Source organism: Ambystoma mexicanum, chromosome 2p, assembly GCF_040938575.1.
Source record: "Ambystoma mexicanum isolate Mex_15411 chromosome 2p, UKY_AmexF1_1, whole genome shotgun sequence".
In the NCBI taxonomy this organism is placed as follows: Eukaryota; Metazoa; Chordata; class Amphibia; order Caudata; family Ambystomatidae; genus Ambystoma; species Ambystoma mexicanum.
In genome coordinates this window covers 416431945-416457650 of record NC_090923.1, presented here as the reverse complement: position 1 = coordinate 416457650, position 25706 = coordinate 416431945, and the positions used below count along the sequence as shown (strand labels likewise).

At 45.7% G+C, this 25706-nt stretch overlaps 1 protein-coding gene and 1 non-coding gene across 2 annotated transcripts in view; one reads left to right on the top strand and one right to left on the bottom strand.

The window, feature by feature from the left end:
* Positions 1–25706, bottom strand: part of PDHB (pyruvate dehydrogenase E1 subunit beta) — a 64410-nt gene that overhangs the window by 24136 nt on the left and 14568 nt on the right. The window contains exons 3-8 of the mRNA XM_069643759.1: positions 17290–17397; positions 17148–17210; positions 17028–17063; positions 12317–12602; positions 3680–3790; positions 3282–3373 (exon numbers count right to left, since the gene is read on the bottom strand). Of these exons, the coding sequence (XP_069499860.1) occupies positions 3282–3373; positions 3680–3790; positions 12317–12602; positions 17028–17063; positions 17148–17210; positions 17290–17397 (696 nt within the window). The remainder of the gene's footprint in view (positions 1–3281; positions 3374–3679; positions 3791–12316; positions 12603–17027; positions 17064–17147; positions 17211–17289; positions 17398–25706) is intronic.
* On the top strand, positions 18831–18988 carry LOC138568201 (U1 spliceosomal RNA). The gene has a single exon (XR_011302557.1). It is a non-coding gene; the product is annotated as a U1 spliceosomal RNA (small nuclear RNA).

Below are 25706 nucleotides of genomic sequence, written 5' to 3'. Positions count from 1 at the left end.
GCTTCAGTACTGAAACCAGCCTCTGGCTCCAGTGTGTCTGCAAGGACAGGAAGTGAGGGAGGTGCCCCGAAACTCCGTCCTTTGTCTCCAGGGAACCCCAAATGCACCCAGTCCCGATTGGCAGGCTGTCCTTCACCCTGCTGAAGGAGTGACAGCTAGACTGTGCATGAATGGGAGAAACCTGCTTAAAAGGCGAGGGTTCTTGGACTGAAGACAGAGTCGACCCCTATGAAGAACACCCTGACGAAACCGTGAATGAAGCTTGCTGCATCCTCCTGGACCTTCGAATTGCCCGGTGACGCCTTGCTACTGTGCTGAAACTCCTTTTTCTGATCGACAAGAGAAGATTCAGAAAGGACAACTTCTTCCCTTGGGTTAGTGGGACCAACTATCCCCGAGATTAACTTTGCTGGAAGACCTTCCCCAGCTGGCTGTACTGCTTTGCTGCTGCAGGAGCCAGGGGTCGAGAATTCCATAGTCTAGTGCAATGTCTGTAAGCCGGCCAAAAGCTCCAGAGGTCTACTTGAGGACTGTCCAGAAGCAGGACAACCCAAGCTAGAGTTGAGTCACCTCACCAGAGTGCAGGACTCAAGGAGTGAAGGAAGCCCAACTGGTGTCCAAGATCCGCGGTGGTGCGGTTTATTGAGCACTGAAACCGTGAAGTGTCGCTGATCCAAAAGGAACCCGTCGTTGCCACGGACCTTCCAATTGCTGTGCAGGAGTCCTCCAGACGTCCTCCCTCTTGTCCCCACAACCGAGGACCAGGAACACAGAATCAGCATCACTGCAACCAGTCAGAAGCCAACTGGACCACTAGTCTTCTAACCTAAGGTACTGTTCGGACTTGGGGTACTTACCTCTTTGTCTGTAGCTTTGCTCTTTTCCGTTGAGACTTGCAGTGGCTTATTTTCTACTGTCGATTTCGGCTCTACCCTTCAACAGCTTGTCACCCTACAACAAACACTCTAATTTTGTGCAAGACTTTTGCTATCTAAGAAGTGCCTCAGCTCCATAAACTGTGCTTCCATTCACCATGGCTGTCCTGGCTCCCTGCAGACTCTTAAGTGATACATTGTTTTTAAACTAATACTGTTGGGAAAGGGTTTTATCTAGACTTCATTGCTCTGAGAAGTGTATTTGATTGCTATATATATTGCCCTTTTAAAAAGAATGCTTATTTAAAAACTACTGTTATATAAATAATTATTTTAACTACAAAATATTGAGCATAAGTGTTACTTGGCTACTTGTATTGGTGTATTTCATTGCTACAGCTCACATTTACCCCTGTTAAGTTAAGCCTGGCTGCTCAGTAACACTACCAACTTGTGTAGTACAGGCATATACCAAATATGTGAGCCGCGCAGAAGATGGCAGATCGACCGCCAACATTCTCATCGCAGCGGTCCCTATCAGAACTAGCATCTGCAGGAGTGATCAGTCCATATTGGTCTCTCCCGGAACATTTACCACATTAATTGCTCTGCCTTCTGTTAGAAATCCATCTAAACAACATGCTCCCAATAGGAATGGCCGCCTCACAGAAGTTGAATTCTCCTACCCTCCTCAGTGTACATAGACACTAAGATGCCTTAAGCCACTGTGCTTCCCCGGATCCGACTACATAGGATACTTCACTCACAAGAATATTTCGTCCCGATGAAGGCCTACACCACCACAGCTTACCAAGCTTAGCTTTAAAATGGCCGAAAAACTGTTGTGTTGACTTATTGTTTATGTTGTTGTCCAACTCTGGATTGTTCTCGCACAACTGTGCTGATTACCCGACTACTACCTCACTAAGTTCTCTAGTTTCCTTCCCAAGGAACCTGTAGAGAATGTATAAGCAAAAGAAGTTGGTATTTCAAATATTTGTCATTTGATTTGTTTAACTCAGGTACTACACCATGTATGTTTTAATGTTGAATATCAAGTGTATCTTGACACTTACTGCACACAAATGAAATCCAAACTGCAGTATACAGACTTTTTCATAAATCTGTGTCCACCGGGTCATGTTGTGACACACCCAGGATTCAGTATCTCTATTTCAGCAGTTAGACCTCCATGACTTTGCTCAATTGTGTCATTTACCTAATACCAAGAGGAAATGGGTTGTGTAGTCTCCTACAGGGTTACTATATCAATTCTTGCCTAACAACCGCAATCATGGTACGTCACTGGCAGCCCATCTGCCAGTGGGCCTCTTTCAAAGCCATGTTCATTATCCACCGGGCCAGCCAAAAGAAAAGGCCCTGAATTCTTACAAAACAAATTTCCACGCTACCACCCCACCCGAATCCTCAGGCACACCTCCTGGTAGGTGCTGCACCGTGGCCATAACTTGGTGGTGTGTCATTATCCCATTATAACGACATCTCTCTGTCGATAAGACTAGATTAGTCTCCGTCTTCACATATTTTCCCATGAACTAATGCAAATGACACCTGGGACTAACGGCAGCAAAGCTACAAAAGGTTTCCTGCACAGACAGCAAAGCAATTCATATTCTCCAGATGGCCCTGTCAAATGCGTTTTCATTGCTTAGTTACCATTTACTTAATATAAGCAAGCACACAAGTAGGAAAATGTATCAGTACACTATGGGGAATGGAAGGCATTGAAACATCCAATTCAATCACAATCTTATGTTTGCACATCCCAACAATTCCTATTTGAACAATTTACTCTGAGCGCTTTAGCCTCCTCAGAACATCAATCATCTAATTCTGTGATCTTGCAAAAAGGCACTATTATATTAAGGCACACCAACGGATACTTTTCAAAAACATAGTCACTCTGGAAAAGGGGCATTTTGTTTAAGATGGTCTACTGTCTTTCTCGTATTTATGTTGATCCAACCCATGAGTTTCGTAGAAAGGAAACAAATACTTTCAAGAATTCAATAAAATGAACATTCATGTAAAGAACGTGGAACGGGTGCTTCAATACCCCTACAAGGGAGGCCGACTGCCAGTGATGGCCAGGGACGCAATAAAAACTCCAAGAGGCTTTGAGAAAAATAGGCCATTCTCTAACCTAAACAAATTTGATGGTTGAAGTGACTTATAGAAATGATAGATTGCTTCCATGAAGAGACAGTCTGACTTGGTTATCCTAAACTGATGCACGATTGATGTATTAGTTTTTAGGAAGGAGGTTCTGTGCTAAATTCAAACATAGGCTTTTAGAACACCTTCATATAGGTTATCAGATGTGTACCAGAAAGAAACATCACTCACTTCTCTTTAAAACACACTGATGGCAACATTTTAACATACCTCACATTCAACGCCCTCTTTAGCTAGAACTGTAGCTGCTTCCAAGCAATGTCCAACAGATCTGGAATGTGAAACCAGGGTGGTGTGGGTTCCTAAAAGGAGCAATCAGTTCAGGGATATAATTGCTTCGTAGTAATACATTACAACTATGGTGTCAAAGATATTAGAGTAGATTCAAACTCTGACAAAAATCGAGAGAACGCAAGCATCTAGAACCTGGTGAAGAAACAGATTGACTTAAGGTTAAAACCTAACATGTTTTAACATCAATCTTCCACCCCAAATGGAATAAACCATAGTATATTAGATATGAATGTACATCAAAGTAGTAACTGGCTGACAAAAATCAAGATATGCATTTCCCTATGTAATAGAGTTAGAAGCAGAGTAGTTCTTACCTTGCCTTTCCACTTTTGCTTTCCCAATGGGAATGACAAAGTCCTTAGATAAAACTTCTTCGGATACTTCAAAAGGGACGCCATACATCAGTTCATTTTCCAACATCACAACTAACAGAATGAGAAATTAGAAGGAAAATAAATCCATGAAATATTTACATTAAAGGTTAGAATTAAGCAAATTCAAAAGGGTTAGTTGTAACCATTTAAAGAGCATAGAACAACGTTTCTCAATCAAAAGAATCACACTGAAGGAAGTTGAATTTTACAAAATATTCTCATAACGCCATCCCCAACAAATAGACTAAAAGAAATCCACCCAGTATGGATGGAGATCAGTGATTTAAATACCCTCTACCTATGACCGGGAGTCTGCAAACTGCAGCTCACCAGACCTGTTGGACTGTGTCTCCCATGAAGCATCATCATAAAGTATGCTATGTGATAAATCCTACGGAGTCACTGATCCCCAGCCTAAATTTTCCTCCCATGTGGCCTGGGAAAGGGAGTTGCTACCTGATCCTAACCCTGGGAGAGGTATGAGGGAGGATCACATGGGAGGAGGTGGCTGTCGTGGAGAAGTGGTGACACCCTTGGGAGAAACCCGGCATTCTTCTTTCTGTGAAGAGGAAGATCCTATAATCCCCAAATACCTTATGGCATGCTGTCACTGTCCAAGTCCCTCCCTTGTTGTTAAAACCCAAATAACATATGAAAGACCCAATAAATAGAATAAGCTTTACACTTCAGAAATACATGGGTCACATTTAACATCCCTTAATTATAATGGTTCTGTTCTGGGGAGTGCTGAACACAATAGCGCTACAAAAGGTTCACTTAACTCCCGTTTCTGGCAAACTCCATTCCAACAAGCATCTGAAACAATATAGCTTTGGAAAGCTTAAAACCAATATGGAATTCAACTCCCATAATACCTAGGTACTCGGACGAAGGGGAGGAGAGTCAATGTGCAATAGGAACCACCTTAAGCCAAAGATGCAGACTAGTTCAAAGAATCATCAGCTGTGCGCGGATTTAAAAATGGTGCGTCCTGCTATGCACCGTGCTGTAGTAGGTTAGGAGGTGGTCACAGCCTGGATGAGGGAGAAGCAGCAGAATACCACAGAGGACAAGAAGCGGGAGACGAGCTGAAGGAGGACGGCGCCCACAGGCATCAGCCTGGAGGTGTTGCGTACCGGTGAAGAAGGGCTCTGAGGAAAGTCGGCTGCTGCAGGACTGGGCAAGACAGTCTTGCAGAATGGCTACAGTTCCATTGGCAGAGGCGTTAATAGAGAGGAGAGGCTCTGTGTGAGTGGAGAAACCGCCCCTCAACCGTTCTTAGTTATCGAGACACGTTAAGCCGGTGAGTCGAACAAAAGGAGTAGGGGGCCCCTGGACATGTTATAATGTTAAAGGAACTTCGGGAGGCAATTTGAGTACCAACCAAGTAGAACAGAAGGCTAAAAAGGGTACAACTCTCCTCACATTAGACGTCTGGGGAAACCTGGAACTCACATTGCCATAATCAAAGAACTGGGCAAAGAGTGCAATTCCCCTCATACCATATGTCATTGTGGAGACAGCTGGAACAAATATTGCCACAAGCAGATTGACATTAACAGTTGTGCGAATTATAAACTATTCCTGGCAGTCGAGTAAACCAGCAAACAAGCAGTTGTAGGAAGTAGAAACTACTCCTGGCAGGTGTGAAGAATCCTATGTATCCCTCACTGAACCCCTGCCTAAAGTCTCTTCCCAGGTAGCCAGGGAAAGGCAGACGCTTCCTGTTCTTGACCTTGGGGGGTGGTGTTCTGCAGATTGTTCACCGGGAGGAGAAAAGGCTCAGGGAGGCGAGACACATCCATGGGATAAGACGCAATATTTGCCTTCTCTTGAAGGAGCCATTTTTCCACTTGCACAATATATAATGGCTTGTTGCCACAATAACCTATCTGTTTCATAGGTTAACCATCTTAGTGTGAGTGGAATTAGTCAAACTCTGTAGGAATACAATATGTTTATGTATAGAATATATACAATAGATGGGCATCTTTCTCAAACTCAGGAAACTCGGACAGTTAAACATTCCTAACTTCCAAAAGGTGTAATGGAAGGATGTTTAACAGCATTTCATCTAAAGACCTAAATTCCTCTTTTCCAAAAAGTCTAAAGGTTAACCCTTGTGCTATTCCCTTAGAAAAAGTTAGAAATGCTAACTTTGTCGCCATGGACGAAGAGGGATGTACAGGGCCGGAACTGTAGGAGTGGTCAGCAGTGGAGTAACTTTGCTGAAAATGTTGGGGGATGCTGGGGGGCATGACAGCTGAAGAAAAGGTGCCCCAGGCAAATGAATGGAGACAAAAATGGTGTGCCATGAAAGTTGGGGGGACAAACACCCCTGTCCCCCCCTAACATTACACCCATGGTGGTCAGCCAATTACCCTGGATGACCCACACCTGAGGGAGACTCCGAGGCTTAAATGGCCCCCTCAGCTGCAGGTCGAGGAGAAGGAGGCACAAGGAGAAGGACGTCTGGCGGGCTCCTGTGGCAGCACTAGAGAGGGACTCGGCAGCAATGGATTTGTGATTCAGCAGCGCCAAACAGTGAAAAGCTCCAGTTAGGATTTCCTTGCCTGAGCTTGGTGAGGGGACTCTGGATGCCGATTTCTTGCTTCTGTATGGTCGGCTGGATGCCCATGAAGAACCGGAGGATTCGGACTTTGGAAGACCATGCACTCACAAGTGGTCAAGGTAGCCCGGGTATTGGGCTTCTGCAGCCCTGGAAAGTGACAGCAAGTCGGGAGTTGCGCCAAAATAGTGTTTGTCTCGAGGCTAGTTCGTCCCACCAGCCAAAAAGGGAGGTAGTCCTCTTTTACAGCCGTACATTACAACTTGTTTCACTCAGGCGCACATACAGACAAAGTATAGGGAAGTTTCAGGACCACCCCTCACTTCCTGCCTTTTCAGACACACTGGAGCCTGGGCGGGCTTCAGGGCTGAAGCCCACCAAAGGCATGCTACACAAAGGACTCAAACAAAAAAAGCCCAGAAGAAACTAACTAACAAGGAATGGCAAAAAGAGAAGACCGGGGCCATTTTGAGAAAATGGCCACCCTTGGGTGCAGCACTGCAGCCGAGGTATCAGCCTGCAGATACATTTCACTAGGTAGTAAAAAAGAAACCACTGCCACCAGCCATTCAAGTGAGTTAGTGTAACAAAATGTTACACGAGGAATGGGTTAAAGGAATGATTATGCAATCCCCCAGCATTCCACATGGTGTGTACTGGACCCATAAAGTAAAGGTAGGTAAGACAAGGGTCATGGGTCATCTCACTATTCTTGGGAACAGTAGTTCATTTAAGAAAATATAGTTCAACATTAAGAGAAGTCCAAGGGACTTCTCAGTGACACTGTAAAACAAGGTTCTGTTCATCACAATGCAAAAGCAGATGCCGTTGGCTTTTACCAGACACCATTAAACCGTAAGGAGCATTGAAAATCATCGTCAGGAAAACACATGAGTGAGTGAGAAAAATGTCCCACTCACTCAGGAGTAAAAGGTTAAAAGTCCGGAGTCCAGGAAAAGAGCAGTGGGTCGCTAAGGTTAACGGGAATAGGCACAGAAATGAAAATTCTCCCCAACACTAATAGAAAACATATGTTCAGTTGTGATATTTGCAGAATAATTGTGAAAGCTGGTTGGAGAAAAGTTACAATTCTTTCTGGAGCAAAAATGGTGGTAAACCATCCGGACTAAGAGGTTTGTTGATACTGCAAATGTGAAAGTGAGAGACTTTAAGACGTGTTATTGAAGCAACAGAGCACAAGAACTTAAGAACTGTATTGGAACGTTGTGTCAAACCGGATTTCCTTGTTTCATTTGCACTATGGGGAACCCCCTTATTTAGATCTGGGGAAGGGAAGACTGCCAGGTCATGACAAGGGACATACATTTCCATTTTTACTTTGTTTGTTGTAGAGTGTGAGGGTTAGAGATCCCTTTGTTAGAGTGTTTCCTTTAGTTTATCTCAGGCAGGGAAATCCTCTACAGGTTAGGAATATTGAGATTATCCAACCTGTTTATTAAAATGGCTAAAGTTGAAAACTCTTTACAATGTTTTCCACCTCAAACTTCTGACCCCCTCACAGAGGTGAGTAAACCAGGAAAGGAGCATTTGTGAGAAGTTGAAACCATTCCTGGCAAGAGTAAACCAGGAAAGAAACAGCTGTGTAAAGGAGAACACATAGTTGTGTAAAGGAGAACACGTAGTCGTTATAAACAGGGTTGTGGAAAGAAAAAGTGGACTTTATCATCCTGACAAACTATTGTACAACAAGACACATTTGTTTTGCCATTCTGATAAAAGTATTCTATGAGGAAAACACTTACTCTGACCTCCTAAGAAAAACCTTTTATGAAAGGAACACTTCTAGTAACATCTTGAGAAAGATATTCTCTGGAAAGACTGTTACAATCCTACGTAATCCTTCTGACATCTTGAGAAGATTACTTAATGAAATAAAAAGTTGCTTTGATTTTGAACAAGCTTTCTATGGAAGACATATTTTGGCAGCTTGAGTGACGTGATGGATGAACAACCTTTTTCATTGAACTGAAAGTAATATTGTTGTAACAGACCTTTCTCAAAAGTCTTCCTGAATAGATTCAGGTGAAAGGGAGCCAAACCCTGGACACAAGGATTGCTTTGTTGGAGTCCTATTTTTGTTGAACTGGCAACAGATATTTACCCTACACATTTTGGATGTATATGTTAAGTGTGAGGGTCCAATATATTTGGACACAAGGTCAATTTTCTTTAACTTTATTTTGATAGGTAGGAACATTCTTGTTAGGATAGGGACAGATAGCCCTGTCTACCCCCCCTTTTATTTGTAATAAATCTGACAAATGTTGAGATAATTAAAACTTTGTGCCCGCCTCTCATTTCTAACCCCTCACAGCTAGTAATAGTAACTATTGGAGTTTTAGTCCAAAACACATTGCGTTGCATTCCCCCCCTGCCCCTTTGAACTAGGTCTATTACTATAGAAATATTGGTTTTCTGTGCTCATTCCCCATCTCAATTGGGCAGCTATGCTACATTGCAACATGTTCTTACCTACAGCAGGAGCATCTGAAAGTGGGTGGATCATGAAACCCAGTTACAAGAAAGTGCATGCAACTGTTCTGTTGCAGCAAGCCAATTGATTTACTGGTTGCTCATGGCCATTTCGGGAACTGAATGATTTCCCTTTTCTAATATTAATCGAAATGGGTACAGATGATAGAATACAAACACTATGAAATATACTAGAGTGTTGTTTAAACAATGCAGATTGCTGCCAATGTCAAATGCATTGTTCAAATATTGCAGGGAGTGAGGTGGTATGAATAAAAAAAGCCGTTGACTGGTTTGAAAAGTTCTTTATGTTCAGATCCAGGATATGGCATGAGCTCACTGCAACATTACTGATATGATCAAGGAGCTATATTCCAACCCAAAGGCATGCTCTTCCACCAGGCTCAGAGGAGTGACCCTGGCCAAGCGACCAGCTCCAGCTTTTCCCACCAAACAGGGAGTACCTTAAGGGCTTGACCTTGTCCCTCCTAACAGTGTTTTTCTACCAGAGGAGCGTCACCGGTCAAATAACCATTTCAACTCCTCCAGCTTATAAACCACTCAGGAACAACCTGCTCTTCCTTATATCTAGCAGTCCTGATATTTTTCCATTTTCAGCTGAGGACAAGGACATCACTTGTTTGTGCCTGGACAGAACCAAGGGCCAGAACCCTGGTTTATTTTTATTTTTTTCACATCATAGAGACACTACAATAGGTCTTATACAGACCTACATTGCCAGAGGCCTGGGCCCACCAAAACTCAGAAACGCTGCTCCTCAAATCATCAGATCACTCATCGTCTCCGCAAACCCAAACTTCTTTTGTGCAGCCTGATGCTTATCAACACTAACTCAGCAGGCCTTTGTGTCACGGAAAACCTAATTTCCACAAGTGCTTGATGCCATCGACATCACCTAAAACATAAGTCTCTACCAAGTCTTTGACTTCCTCCTCCCACCCAGGTAAAGCATCCAACATGCTGAACACACAAAGGGGGTGTGGCAATCGTCACCTTCCACCATCATACAAACAGGCTCTCACTTTCCAATCTATTGCACACCTCACAGGTGTGGGTAATCATTTCAATTATCTGATATCGTCACAATCAACCACACTCTTCATTGGGGATCTCAACTTGCCAGGCACCAAGCCACCAAAGACCCCAAGTATGGTCTTGATCAGCCCAAGGCACACAGAAATAAAACCATGTGTTCTGCACTCGCCCCACCCCATCACATGAGGGGAAGCTTACCCAACCTAGCAGTCTCTGGGTCACCCCTGGTAAAATGCTGCAACCATATCCTGGTGGACTGGGCAGACCATGCTGCCCTACCCATCTTCCTTACATATCTAACTTCTCAATGAAAAGGGGAAGCAGACTATGTTTTCCTGCCACTCCTTTCAAAACATCCACTAGGAAGCACTAGACCACAGTCCTGCAGTACTAGCCAGCCCAACCGAAGCACTCCAACCTCAATGCTTTATTGACAATCTTCGACCAAACCATGAAGGAACTGGTGGACTCCTCAAATGTTAACATACCAGGGTTTAACCTAAGGGCCCCTGAATGGACTGACAAACACTATCCAAACACCTGATTAACAAGTATGAGGACCTCCTCACATTAAAAGGCAATACACAGTCATCACAAGGCACTACTCTCTGAAGCTAATCCTGCGTATGTCGTCACACTTTTGGCTGCTGCTAACAGGAGTAACGCCTTCTTTGTGGCAGTTGAACATAGACCATCACCATTGTCCAATCCCAGCATCTTCACTTCCTCACCAAAAGATAGATAAAATCAAAACATTGATGCGTCAAAAATCAGTGCCGCAAACTCAAGCCATCCCCAGCTACCACCATCCCCTCAACAGAGCCCCCGACACACCCACAAGAAAGTAACACTTGCGTCACTAAAGCCCACCTCCTACAGGGATGCTATTGCTCCCTTATAAAACAGATCTCAGAATCTGTCCTGACCGCCGCCCAGTCCAAATAGTGAATGCTTAGTTTAATACGAGCATCTTCAGAAACATGTTAAAAACCATGAATAATTGGCCTATCCCTTAATAGAAAACCCCACTATAGAGCCAGACCATCTCGCTAACTACAGGACAGTCACTAGCCTGTGTTCATTGATAATATCATTGAGAAAGCAGTTGCCAAACTTCACAATTAGATTAACAAACCTGTCCTGCTCCAGGACCATCAACCTGGAATTAGACCTAGACTCAAGGTCCTAATGCTCTCCAAATCATATCAAAATGGGACTCCTGAGTTTTTATAACAAGCTGGTGCCGAATGCCAACATCCCTGTGCCATGTGTAGAGTTTGCCCCAATGGCTAAATCATTGGGTTTTACTCTTGACTCTACACGGTCTCTCATTTCACACATTAATTTGTTGACCAAATCTGCCAATTTCCATGTTTTCTTTGACACACAGCAACCTTATTTTACCCATTAAATGCATTCTTTGGTGTGATCCAAGAAATTATTTTGGAAAGTCAATTGTGGTTGGTGTTCCACAAAATATGGCTCTACTTAATTATTCATACGGCTGCCTGACTAGTTTCTGGGGCTAGAAAGTTTGATCACATAATTAACCTCTTGCACGTTGTGTATAAGGCGATTTAGTGATTTAGTCAGTCGTCTATTATTTGGTTGAAAAAAAGAAAAAAAAAAAATTATGTAGTCCTTCATAGTTGTGAAACTCTTCTTCTGGAACTTTCCATTTTTAAACGCAAATCTTTATGAAAAAATCATTTTATGGTGCGGCAGTGCATCACTGGAATTTACTGGCATCAAATTTGTGCAAAACTCCGGATTACTTGAAACTGAGGGGAGCATGGCTAGATCTGTTTAAGTGACCTTTACCAGCTGCTGTTTTCGGTTATACTCTAGTTTTATATTTTATGATATGAGACCATACTTTTCTATTCTATTTTCATGACTGGTTTCGAATTGTATTATGTTTATTCTCTTTTAATCTATCAATTGGATCAATATACCTGTTATTGTGTACAGCGCTCAGACGTATTTGTGCCTTGTTCACACTGTATAAAAACCTAAAATCTAGTTTTTAGGGCTTACAAATCTCATTCAGACCGCCCTTTGCACTGATGGTACCCTGCACGCTTCAGGATCAAGTTTCTTTACACAAGCTCTAGAGACCCTTTCACTGTGAAATGGTCTCTAAAATCATGAAAGGAGTTGACCAGTGAGTGGTTTGTGAAGTATGTTTCAAGGGCCTGGTAGGTCTTTCCAATGCACATTTGCCCTTTTATCATTGATTGCCTTCAGTCATGCCATGAAAGGTTGCAGTTTACTTAAACTCCACTCTCTTCGTGCGTCATTGAAATAAATGGGGGGAAAAACATATGGAGGAGCGTGGGGGGCAGGTCACAAAACAAGTGAGTTATTTTTTTTCTATAGGGAAGCCAAGCAATATTTATTAGGAGGCCCACAATAAACCTCATCTTAGAACTCACACCAGACCATGCAATCGCAATTACCTGGATTATCATCTCGGATTGCTGCTTTCAGTAACCCTCTGGCGTCCTCCGTATTCCATGGACTGACCACCTTCAGTCCTGGGCAATGCCCATACCAGGCGGCAAAGCATTGTGAATGCTGGGCCCCCACACCGGCCGATGCACCATTAGGACCCCTGAAGACTATGGGGACCGAAACTCTCCCTGAAGACATGTAGTATGTTTTGGCAGCAGAGTTGATCACCTGATCAATGGCTTGCATTGAGAAATTGAAGGTCATGAACTCGCAAATGGGTCTTAACCCGGCCTGAGTGAAGAGAGGGGAAAAAAGAAATTGACATTCTGCAAAAGAAAGCAGAGCTTTGGTAGCACCCTGTTGCAGCAAAGACACTATGTAACCCTACTTGCACAAATAAGCAATTGTACCAATATTTCACAATTGCAGTAACAGCATGCCAATGTTTCAAGAATTATACGTACAAGTTTGCCCGTGATGTTGCCACACTCGACAATTGGTATTGACCTGTGCCATGTGTGCATGGCAAAAATTGTTAGTTTCCATAAAGAGCCTCACAGCGACAAGTATGAAGCAGCACAACAGAGCATATCTTTTGCTCCCACATGTTACATTACACAACTCCCATAAGGCACTGCATTCACCTTCACCAGGATGCTAGATAGGCAGATCTTGATACAAAGTTGCACCTGTTGTAGGAGGGTGGTATACACATGGCAACATGTCAAGGTTTTTGCTGCAGAAAAAAATGTGTCCAGAGGAGCTTAGTTTATAAACAAAGTATCAAAAAGAATTTTTATTAAACTTGATACGGAAAGTGGAGTGAAAGTGGTGTTCACTGGTGTTCCAGAGTCTGGTCGGTGAAAGGAGCTGCACGCCGAAGATTAGAAGAATTGAAAAATGGTGCAAGAAAAATTACTGGCTGGGGAGCAGGTGAAGGTGGCGCTGGAGTCTCGAACGAGAAATCAGGTGAGAATGCGATTTAACTTGTCGCCCCCGCAGGCCCCCCCCTGCTGGAAACAAACTAAGACAGTTGCGCCTGCTGTTCGTGGCTCGTGAGCGGCCTCTCGCCGGAGAGAGCGAGTGTCAGAGATCTCCGTGAGAGGGGCAGCCTGAGCTGCCTGCTGGCTAGGATGTTTTTGGAGATACTGAAAAGCCTGAGGAGCTGAGCATGCTAGATCTGGTAATGACAGAGCTCATGCAAGAACTGCCGCTGAAAGTAGGGGAAAACACATCATTGTATAACAGCGACCTGGAGGGGTAGGGAGGTTCATGTGAGCAACTCTGGAACTTCATTGGAAGCAGCCCCTGAGCTGGAACATATAGATATAGAACCGGGGTTACCGGTGATTATACCCCAAGGAAAATGGAGCACCCAGACTATGGACGCACAGGCAGACGGAAAGAGCTTGTCCCCCTCAGTTCGAACATTGCCAGGCACTATAAATTGAGGTGGGGAGTCAAGCACTGGAAGAGGGAGCAGGGGGGGGGGGGGTTACTCACAGTCTAACATCCAAGAGCCTTGCTCAAACTCCATTTAAAGAAAATCGGAATGGAAACCAGAAAGACAGCTTGGGTTAGGGGGGGTGGGGGGAGGTTGTGAAGCTGCATCAAAGGTAAATGAAGAATTGGATGACGATGCTATGGTAGAGGTGGACATGAGCCTGCTCAGGGGTAACCATGAGGACTCTCCTATCCGTGATCTTGCTTACACAGAGATCACGGTGGGAAGATCTGATGGGGAAGGAAGAATGAATGGGAAAGTAGCCAAACTTGCCCAAAACCCCAATAGTGCTACAGAAGGAGAAAACCAACGACTCTAAAAAGGATCAAAAATGGTCAAAAGATTCTGCAAAAGAAAATAAATATGCATGGGATATACCGACAACGGTAGCCAACACTAGGCCTTGGACCTCAGTGCTAAATATCAGTGACACGGGAAACTTGGATGGGAAGACATAAATGAGATGGCGGAGGTGGTAGTGGACAAGGAGAGGGATTTTAATACAAATCACAATCCCTTTTCTACAGGACACCCTAGTGTGGGCAAAGGAAAAACAGGAATCAGCAGATGGAAAATGGAAGAAAGTGGAGTGGCCAAGCCCCACTCAGACAGCGATAGGTTTGATGGATTACCCACAGGTCCCACTGATGAACTAAGCAAAGAAACAAAATCTGTGGAGAAATAAAAAAATATATATATATATATATAATAATAGAGCAAGCACCCAACGGGAAACACATCAAATTCAATGCTGGCTGAAAAACTAATGCAGGACATATCGGCACTAACGGGAAAAATAGCCAGAGAAAACGGCAAAGCCTATCATTTATAACAGGAAAAAAAAGCAGCTTTGGATAGTAAAAAGCTTGCATCGTCACCGAGGAAAGGGGTGAAAACAAGGGAGGGGCGGCGCCAGCAAACTTTCAACAGTCCTTGCCCTCCAAGAGAAGGACAAAAAAAGTCTATCAAGAATGGCCTGTATGCTAGACCCGGAAGTGATGTTGGAGAAAGGCTCCAGGAAACAAAGCCAGGGATAAGTGGGGAAGAATGAAGTATACAGGGAAGGTATGATAACCAACGAACAATGCATTGAATGTGCCCAAACTCACAGCATGGTTATGGCAGCCCTAGCAATAACGCTAAACCCATTCCTACAACATTTAACGAAAATATTAGTACCTCACTCCAGGATCTGCAAGTGGGAAATACAAAGGCTGCTCAAAACTGGCAAGATGTAGAGATCATCATGAAAAAACTTGAACAGCGGGTGGACAGGGAAGCCGAACTTACGATTTCATGGCAAAATCGCCTATGTGATCTGGCGAGAAGAGAAACAAACAAGGATATTCTAATTGAGGCAGTCCTAGAGGACTGCAAATGGATGAGAGAACTGCATACTAGTGTGGAATTGCGCCAAATCCCTATGGCAGGGCGAGATAATATTATGAAAATAGATCATCACCACAAGAAAGGGAAATCAGTTATAATGGAAGATGACCATGCGATGACTTCTGAAAAGAGTGAACAAAGTGCCGCCCAAAAGGACCGACTGATAAGGAGCCGATATAAAAAAAATAAAAAAATATCTAAGGATACCCTGAACCAAACCAATTTTATGATTTTCCAAGGTATAAAAGGATTGTCAATTGTATTAATTGGTATGTTCTTAATGGTTAGTTGTCCTGCAATGTATTTAAGATTTTAAGTGCGGATTAAGTCATGATTAACTCATCTTCACAAATGTATCAAGCTAAAAGAATCAGCTAGGATCCAGATAAAAAACAGATTGGAAGGGGAATTCTATGGAAGTCAATGGAAGGAAGGTGCAAAAAGAACAATTTTCTAAAACACAATAGCAACAAGATATGGCTAATTGCTACCAATCACTCCACAGTCAAGTAGTTTGTTTTCCCAACAGCCAACCCGATTGTGCCACCTAACATGAGTATTTCACTCACCAATGGAAACCAGCACAACCAAGTTTGACAATGTCTGCAGGTTTGTACTCCCCTTAACACACCTTTCAGTTGCAATAAATAAATGATGCTTAGGTAAAGCAAAATAATTAGTTAAGATAGCTTGAATAGTTCCTAGAAACACTTCTCTAATGAGGACACAAACTTGTTGACTACAAACATAATTACTTTAAGAGAGGTTCAACAGTATGGCATAATACCTTGCGCTCAATTGCAGATTTAGTGAGATCACCAGTTTCCTGTCCGTGAACGCAATACAAATAAAGTGTTAATTTGGTGCGGGAACGAAGAACTGGGATAGACATTATCTTTCTCTACCTTATTTACATATTTGCACTGGTCAGTCACGCACATAATTGCGTATTAATTACAGCATATAAGCCATCACTATAAACCTCCCTCTGCCCACACTTTGCTTCCTGAGCGGAACACTTACGAGTCATTTCAAACACCATCTTTAATCCATGTGAAAAAGCTGCACCAGTACATTAAGGAGATCTGGAAAAAACAGTTGCTCTGTGGTGGGTTTAGAACCAGTGATTATAAAGTATGAAGCTCTGTGCCCTCGAAAATACTATGATAGCAGCATGAACATCAGGGATGTCAATTGGCCAGCAACATCTTTACATGCGATTTACGGCAACCTCTCAGGCAGCTGCCTGCCCAGGATTCACAAAATCTTTGATTCTAATGACAATCCACATAATCTCCACAACAGCTCAACACCTTCTCGCCAGGAGTGCCTTTTCTTCTGAGGAATGGAATATAATAAGCATGTATTTCATTGGAGGACCAGTGCTTCATTGCAGTTCTATTCCAAGAGCAGGAGTTAAGCTCCTGACACGATTAAGACTTGTGGAACTGGCACATTACCTTTCAATGTCAAAAAGAAATAAAAATGTCTTGCCTCAACATTTTATACAAACGGTCAACCAACAGGACACTGATGAAAACACAGACGGATTCAGAATCACCGACAGTAGGGGGGAGGGAAGGGTTACACTTTAATGCATAACAACTGTACTCTAACGTTTCCCCTAAAAATAACGTTTAGAAGTGTCTGACATTTCAGAATTTCAATGAAAGGAGCAAGATCAAAGCTGACTGTTGACATCAGTTCTAGAGATTGTTATTCCTCAAGAAATGCAACATTTACAAACGAATTGATTTATGTAAAACTGTAAACTTTATGTATAAGCAGGGAGTAAGTGTTTATAAAAATGGAACATTACATACCATAGCTGCACCCACAGCAATTCCTGTGAAGCCCATCTAACAAAAGAAAAATTATACATTGTTAAGAGATATACATTTACGAAGGATAAAGGAAATCTAATACTCCGTCTGAAAGTATACCTCAGATATTGGAGTGTCCATTACTCTCTTGTCTCCGTACTTTTTCCACAGCCCTCTGCTAATCTATGGTTTGTAAAAGAAACGTTATAGTTGGTGAACAAGTCAGGATAATCTCCTCAAACCCATGGGAGACAATTCCTACCTTATATGCACCATCATACTGGGCCACTTCCTCGCCCAGCATAAAAACCCGCTCATCTCGTTCCAGTTCTTCGTCTATGGCTTGGTTTAAGGCATCGCGTACTGTCACCTATTGGAAAAGAAAACAGTTGCAAGTGGGCATTCTTCCAAATTGAAATATCAGATCAATGTCCAATTACAAAACGGAATACGAATTAGTGAAATATGAATGCTCAAAGAGGACACTAGTCTTCTTTCAGTCTCAGTCTGATTTGTCTGCTAACTCGGCAGTCTAGCTTTGCAAGTAAAAAAAAGTCAGCAGCTCCAAAGGGTGCATGAATTAAACCTTCTCTATGACTACCGTCCTTAAAGAGCAAGCACTTGTAAAATAAGCTTTTGTGGCAAATCAAAATGTATATTAGACATCAGAAGATCATATCAAAATACTGCAAACATTTCAAAGCCCAAAATGCTGAAATTCGAGAGCCACATTTTACCACATATATTTGTTTGAGGGGAATGTGTAGGTGTCCTCAACCCCCCACATATATGCATGGGCGGAAAAAGAAAAAAAGAAAATCAGTGTTTTGGGCTTCAATTTTTTTTCCCGCAGTATTCAGAGATCCAACATCAGTAAGGCAAGGCAATACGATAAAGGTTGGCATGTCAAAACACACAAGTTATTTGAAGGGCAGTTTCCTAGATTCACTGATGACATAACTAAGTACATTACAACAGTAACTGGCATGAAGCATGGCCTTCAGACATGGTCAGTGTGCATGGCGAAATCCACACATGATGGGTACTTAGTCATGGCCTTCAGTTATGGACAGTGGTCACAACTTCACCCATGTGCACTGAATATTTTAAAACACTAACAGGCTACCACAGCGTTGGGCTGGCTCCGCGCTCACTCCATTTTGTTTTCAGGCAGGAACACGCCGAGTCGTGTTTGTGAGCTGACTGAGTGCAGGCATGCACCCAACCCCGCCTGCGGTGCTCAATGGAGAGAGGAGCTGCTCAGGTGAGTGATCGATGAGATTAGGGAATATGAGCTACTGCTTGCAGCTAGTCGAACAATTTGCGGGCAGGCCGGGAGCGGGGACTGGCGTCGGGCGGAATTAAGAATATTCAACCGACCCGCCGCGGTGCCCGACATGCCTGCAAATTGAATTTGAGACAGTGCTTGGTGTGCACCGTTTGTGTGTGGCTGTGGTGGGCTGGTGGCCGCTCTTGTTAAGCGGAGTGACCCGTTAGCTGAGGAGGGTCAAGGGGCCGTCTTCAACAGGCCTACTTGGGCCCCCCTGTTGTCCGACTGGGCCTGCTGGCTGGCAGCCAGGCCTGAATGCATGCAAATCTCGGGCCGAGCAGGGCCTGATGCGAGAAAGGAACTGTTCTACAATGTGCCTCTTCTGCTAGCGCTGCCTGCTGAAGCTTCCCCCTACATGTGGGACAGGCAGCTCTGCAGACGCTCAGGGCTTCCGGAAGGGCTGGGTCAGGGCCTGCCTTCTCAGGGCATCCAGAACAGGCCCATCCCCTCCCCTACCCTTCCGATTGCAACTCATACTTCTCTGGCAGGGGAGAATCTGCGATCAGAAAGGCAGATCTCCCAGGGTGAGGCTCATCCATTCCACATCGGATCTGCTGACCCTTGCAATGTCCCCAAATGCGGGATATGCATTATTTCTGGTAGTAGGGGACTGTGTTCATGCTTTCCTCTGAGCAACAGTAAAGCGTGCAAGTAGGTTGGTTGCACACAGAGCCCCGGGTCTTGTAGAATGTATTTTGCTGCAGTCAAGAGGGCAAGCGCTGAGCAGCTCAGGTCCATAGTATTCACTGGAGGGGTGAAGTGCACAGGCGCCCAAGCCCAGAATTGTGCGCCCCATGATATCAAGTGGCGCTGTGTCTGTTCCCAATATGTCCCCCAGCTGTAGGCTCTGAAGGAGAGGACTACCTTAGATGTCTGGCTGTTTTGTGCAGGAATAATGAGCAGGGCCGGATTGGAACAAGAAATAGGCCAAGGCACCTAAAAATAATTTAAAGTGCCCGCTACGCGCCTCAAAAAGGTGGTCCTCAAACCATCATCCGCGAATCATGTCAATTCACGACTTTACAGAAAATGCAATTTATGGAGGATTAATGCATAATGATCAGCAGAGGCACGTTACCAGGGGGATGGGCAACACAGATTTTATGTGCTTTGTTGGAGTTAAGGCAACACAGAGGCCAGGTCTGGTGTTTACTTCCATCACTAAGTGCATGTATTACAATATGGTAGCATGCATCTAAACTTGGCTGCAAGAAGGAGGTTACCACCCTCATCAGTGAGGGGTGCACTATTGCTATCAGGATTCAGTCTGTTTCAAACAGAGGCATCACAGCCTGGCAAACAGAGTCCCCTCCCACCATGCAGGAATATTCAACCGCTCACACTGACACAGTATGCTCCTTTTAGGAAGCAGCACAAGGTGTCCCCAGTGCCATCAGTAATAAGCAGACAGTTATTTACAGCTGGTAAACAGTGAGCTAATTAAAGGCAGGAACGCCACACACCATCACAATCCTGTAGGAATTTCCATTTCTGCATAGACGCTTGCAGCCAACAGTTTGGGCTTTTGTTACTAGGCATGGGAAAGGCATTTGCCAGACACAACCGTAGTTGTAAGTGGCAATAAATAGTAGAAGCTGCAAAATGGTGTATCTGGGCATATATTAGCAGTGTCTGGCAAATGCCTAATACTTTGCCAATACTTGTTTTTAACAGGACTTCAATGAAGTACACGCATAGTGCTTATAAAATCAAGTGGCTGAAGGCAGACCTGGTTAAGACATTTCTTATTATAGTACCGCGTTTACAACTCCAATCAAGTTATTAACTCTCAGAATACTACATTGAAAAACACTGACAGGATCTTAGAGCATAAACCTTGATTGTAAGGCTTGAAAAAGCTAGTGCAATGTGATCCCAGGAGGTTGTGTTTTGGGTGGGTTGGGGCAGGAAGTGATTGGGATTAGTTGTGAGGATTAACGTGGCTGTTAGGGAGAATTCTCAGAAATGTGCCAATTCCCTACACCTTAGAGACCCCCAGCAACTTTGCTGGATTTTGAGGACTTCTTTTTTTTTAAGAAAGAGAGTGAGAAAGACAGAGAAAGAAAGAGAGAGAGAAAGAGCCACTTTCCCCCCACTCGCTCTTTTTCCCCCCACTCGCTCATGTATTTTAATGCGATTTTTTAACACCGTTTCTTTTGGTTGTGGGGTCTGACAAACTCCATAAGCATCATCGTTTACATTGTGCCACCCAGCACCTTCAGTGCAGTGACATAGGAAGTCTTCCAGATTTCCCAAAGGTTTAAATACCTTCTCTGGGATAAACTACTGTTTCCCAAAGCAGTAAAGTGAAATTGACTAGAACTTCCATTTAGGCCCAGCACACACTATCTTACAATAGAGTGCTGGAGGGGTTACTTAGTATCCCCTTTGTCTAGCTTCTCATTTAACAAATGTACGTTACCCTTTCCTCGATGAATGGCTGGTGGCAGTGGTTTACTTTTAACTACTGTGGTGTGCATTTACCACGGGTTGCGTTTGCAGCTGCAGTAAAGCACCCAAGGGTGCCATTTTGGTCAAAATGACCCCAGTCGAAGGCCGTGGCTAACTGCCGAACGATGGAGACGTAAACCTCCATTGCGCCTGTGCCGCCAGCCGAATCCTGCAGCCATCCTGCACATCTATCCACCCCAGATGGCTTAAAATTCTCCTACAGCTGTATGACTATATGCAGCATCGATCTCCGACGAAAACCGGAGCGGAGGTGCTGTAAGATCCTGTAGAGTTGTAGATTTGGGGCCGCGGCCTCTGCGCAGGGCAGCGCTCCCACGATGGCCGCCATGAGACCGATGTAAGCAGTGGACGGAGAGATCGAGACGCGGCAGCGGAAAGTGAGCCACAGTGAGGTATACATAGGCCTGCCCTGGTGTCTGGGGACCGCCTGTGGCAGCGAGACACCGATCCTCCTGGTCCCTTTAAACACGAGGGACGGGCCCCCTGTGCGAACCAGCGCACGTGTTGTGGTACCAGCGCTCCCGCCCCCGAAGCGAAACTGCACGACCAACTGCGCCCTGGCTGCTCTGCGAGGTGAGGGGTGTTACGGCGCTGATCCGACTTCTGCGACAGAGGGGACACATTTGTGCGCCGCTTACCCACCCCCGGCGGCGTCCTTCACACACTGAGACGCGTCGAGGCCTGCCCATCGGGTCGCCCAATACACCGACTGCAACGGCACGGGCGCTCCGCATTGCGTTGAGCACCTACGGAGTCATCCACGTCCTGCAGCCACCGACACCTGCTGCTCCGCTCCGGTAAGGTGAGGGACGCGGCATCAGGCGGGGGCTCGAGCTTCAAGACACTGTCGACCTCCCGACTTCCCCCTTTTTTGCTCGTTGGAACGTCCCTGCTGAAACCCTGGGGTTCCCCCTGGATCTACGAAGCGAACAGGGGCCCGGGACTAGAAGAACCCACTGCCTGACTAACATCCTTGCCCCGACCCTGCCCCTCCCAGTGAAAGGAACCGCGACACAACAGACCCGGGTGGGTCCCAGTGACTGGTAGGCGCACTGATCACAAAGTGTCCTTGGGCCATCAATATCACAACTGGCGCAGTTCCCTGGGTGTTCCGCCCGCGCGGCGACATTCCTGGCCCAGCAGCACTACTAGCCTTTTGCCTCGCCGCTGTCCCCTCTCGCGCCAGATACCCAGCAATGGGGGGGGGAAGGATAAACCCAGGAAGACCTCTACGCAGAACAGAATTGAACAATACGCTACCACGCCAGTGACTCGCTCCCCGAAGAGGTCGCAAATATCTGAGTTAGACTGCGTGGAAGAGGATATCTCCCTCAGAGATATAATGAGTGCCATTGCCAGCTCCAGAACTTCAATGGGAAAAAAAGATGGACAGTATCAGTGCGGACGTGTCCCTACTAAGACATGATCTGCAAAAACTGACCTCATGCATTGGGGAGGCGGAGGCACGAATTTCGGAAACCGAAGGCAGCCTACGAGGGATAAACCGCGACGTGTCCGGCATGATGGCACGCATCAAGCTCCTGGAGGCTAGAGTGGACGATAGCGAAGGTAGATCCAGGCGAATCAATGTTCGCATACTTGGCCTTCCCGAGAAGGCGCAGGGGGATTGTATGGAACTGTTCCTCGAGGAATGGCTTGTGGACACATAAGACGCGCAATCCTTCTCGAAATTTTTCTCCATCGAGCGGGCCCATCGCATTCCAACTGGCAGGGTTGTCCCGGGAGCACCGCCGCGCACAGTTATTGCAAGATTTCTAAACTATAGAGATAGGGATACGGTGCTGCGGTTGGCGAGATCGAAAGGGACAATCATGTATAATGGATCAAAAATCGCCTTCTTCCCTGACTTTACCAAGGAGGTGCAAAAGGCACGCCAATTATTCGATCCGCTCAAGAGGCGCCTCCACTCACTGGGTGTCAAATACGGACTGATCTTTCCGGCCCAGCTCAAGATTTACCACAAGGGGACATCGGTGCATTTTACGGATCCCAAGGAAGCGTGGAGTTGGGCCGAGAGGCACATAGATGGAGACTGGGTCCCTGGTGGGGGGGGTGGGGTGGGGAGGAGGGTGGAGAAGAGAACGCAATAGACAACATCGTGAGCACCCGCCCGACATGGATTTGCAACAGCAACAACAAATTGAGAATCAGCACCAGGAAAATGCATAAGGAGCTAAACAGCCAGTGAAGATGCCTGAAACAAGCACAAGTAACGCAATGGAGCTCACGCTCCATAATGGAAACCGAACATAAGGCATATCTAGGCTGGCGGCCGACCCAACAGCCGCCCCCTGATCAAGGCAACAAATCAAAAGTTAAAGTTTTAATTGGTTGAATGTTTATATTGGGTCGACAGATGCTTCAGTTGGGGGTGGAGTATGGGGTGGGGGAGTTGAGGATGATTTTTTCTGTTTTCAATGTTTAGCATCCAAGGGCAATGTAAAGACTGGTAGGGGGTGTTTGTACTTCCGCTCTCTATATGGTAGAGGAGAGGCACAGGAGACCCCAGCCAAGATTCTCTATAAGATAGAAATGGACGAGCAATCAAGGCCTAGCTTCTCAGGAGGTGATGCGGGCTGGTTCTTAAGTAGAGTGTAGTCCCCGAACCCCCACAAAGGAATGTCCACACACTGTATTACTGAAAACAGTCTTTATATAATATTCAAGGGTATGTACACGATCACAATAACGCACTTTGTACTCGGAAGTCAATAATGATAAATATATACAATTCTAAAGTGGTACCACCAATCTTGTCAAATATTAAAGTGCATCAACTGTACGGTTAAAATGTCACACAGATTAATAACGAGGAAACCAGCAATAGAGATGGGCAGGAACGTAAAATGGTTGAAACAATAGGCAGAAGGCTGACCCCTACCGCTAGGCACAGTTCTGTGTGGAGATCTCCCCCCCCCCCCCACCTGGGCAACCTGTAAATCAAGATATCGCACAAGCCCAGTCCATATGTTCAATAGTCTCACTTCTTCCTATTAAGTTTTTACCCCCCCCAATGTACCTGGTGGAGTAGAGTTCTCCGACGATGCGTTGACGATCCTTCTTGAGTGCCTCACTTTCAGGCAGGAGCCACGGATCGTCGAGAGGTGTCGGGGAACTTGGCCTTCGGTGTCGGGGAATCGACGGCCCTTCTTGAGTGCCCTCCCTTTAAAGCAGGAGTCACGGGTCGTTGAACGTCCGACGGTGAACTACGGCAGGAAAGTGGCAGCTTCGTTCCTAGCGGTGCGCGTCGACGACAGAGCGTTGGCGTCCTGCAAGGAAGAGGCGTGCGGGGCACCTCGGTGACGAAAGTTCTGGACCGCAAAGAGATGATGAAGAACTGTGGCCCAGCGTGGGCGTCGAGTCGTCGGCATCTCTGTGGTCTTTAGGTGGCGGGAAACCCACCGGTGGATGCTCCTCTGCGCGTCGACAGTCAGGCCTTCTCCAGCGGGAGACAAGCGGGTGACGATGCAGACGAGAGCGTCTGATGATCAATTGAAGTTCTTAGGCAAACGGGAGCGCGGCGGCTCCGGTCGGCGACGGCGGTCGTCGACAGTGGCGGACAACAGTCCGAGTGCTTCTCCTTGGAGTTCCGCCTCCGCAGCAGTCCTCGTATCAGGTCGGCAGCCTGTCGAAGGTCTGTCTACCAGGGAGCGTTGGCAAAGATCAGCTGTGCATAATGGTCCCTCATAGCTCGGGAAGAGGGCGCCTTACCAGGTCCTCTCTGGGTCAGTCCTTAGAAACACAGCAGCCTTCAGATTGCGAGGGAGAGCCACAGCACTCCTCCTCGTCCAGCGGGGGTTTCAAGGTCAAGCGTCAGTTACTCCAGTTACTCGTCGTAGTGGACTTCAGCTTCTGAACACGATTCATAGCAGTGAGAGGTCCCCAGATATACTGTTGATCTCCCATTCATTCCGCTGGGTCACACTCAAGCATCCAATCACGACTATGGGCATTCAAGCAGGCAGGCAGGCAGCCAGCCAGCCAATCAGGCACACGAGGTATTCAGGCCATTCACTTCTCTCCAGACACTCACAACAAGTTATGTGTATTGGGACAAGTACTGAGCCATTCAACACGCCAAGCTGCATTCATACCGGTTTCGGGCAGGTTTCGGGCAGGGGTGTCTCAGTCATTGTGTCAACCACCAGATACTAGACACCCACAACACAGAATGCATATTCGTCACACACTCTATTCACCCAGGTCCCACCCACAGGAGGTACCCACAACATACATCACCGGGAAGGCTCCAGCTAGTCTGGCTGGGCCTTCACAACACCACCATATATGACATTTCCACCCAACAGCCAGTCAAGGGGAAGGGACAGAGTCAGGGCTTCCCAGGACTTTGGGAAAACAAGGTAATGGGTAATAGAAAGCAAGAGGCCACAAGGGCCATCTTGTTTTCCATCAGGAATCAACTGATCCCAATGGCAGGGCCGGGGTATCCCAAAATGGAGGATACTCCGTACACCTGTCAAACTCAGCATGGAGCTGCCACCAGCCCCTACCCTGCTCTGCGGGCCACCCACAGGTGCCCAAAAACATACACTAGGGGCACAGGGTTGTACCCCCACCCATGGGTGCCATAATGGTATCCCACGGGTCCCTTCACCAAACCAAAAGAAAGAGCTGCAGCCGAAAACATGACAGAACACACGATAAAAAGCAGTAAAGGACAAGGATACGGAGGCCCTGTCCCTCCGATGCATTTCCAGCATCACAGGCAAGATGAGTACGCTGTATAGATCAAACGCGGTACAACTGCCGCGTATACAATCGAGGAAACACATGCGCAAATCTACGCCACAAACAACCAATGGCACCTGAGACTAATTCACCCCAGAGAAGGCTCA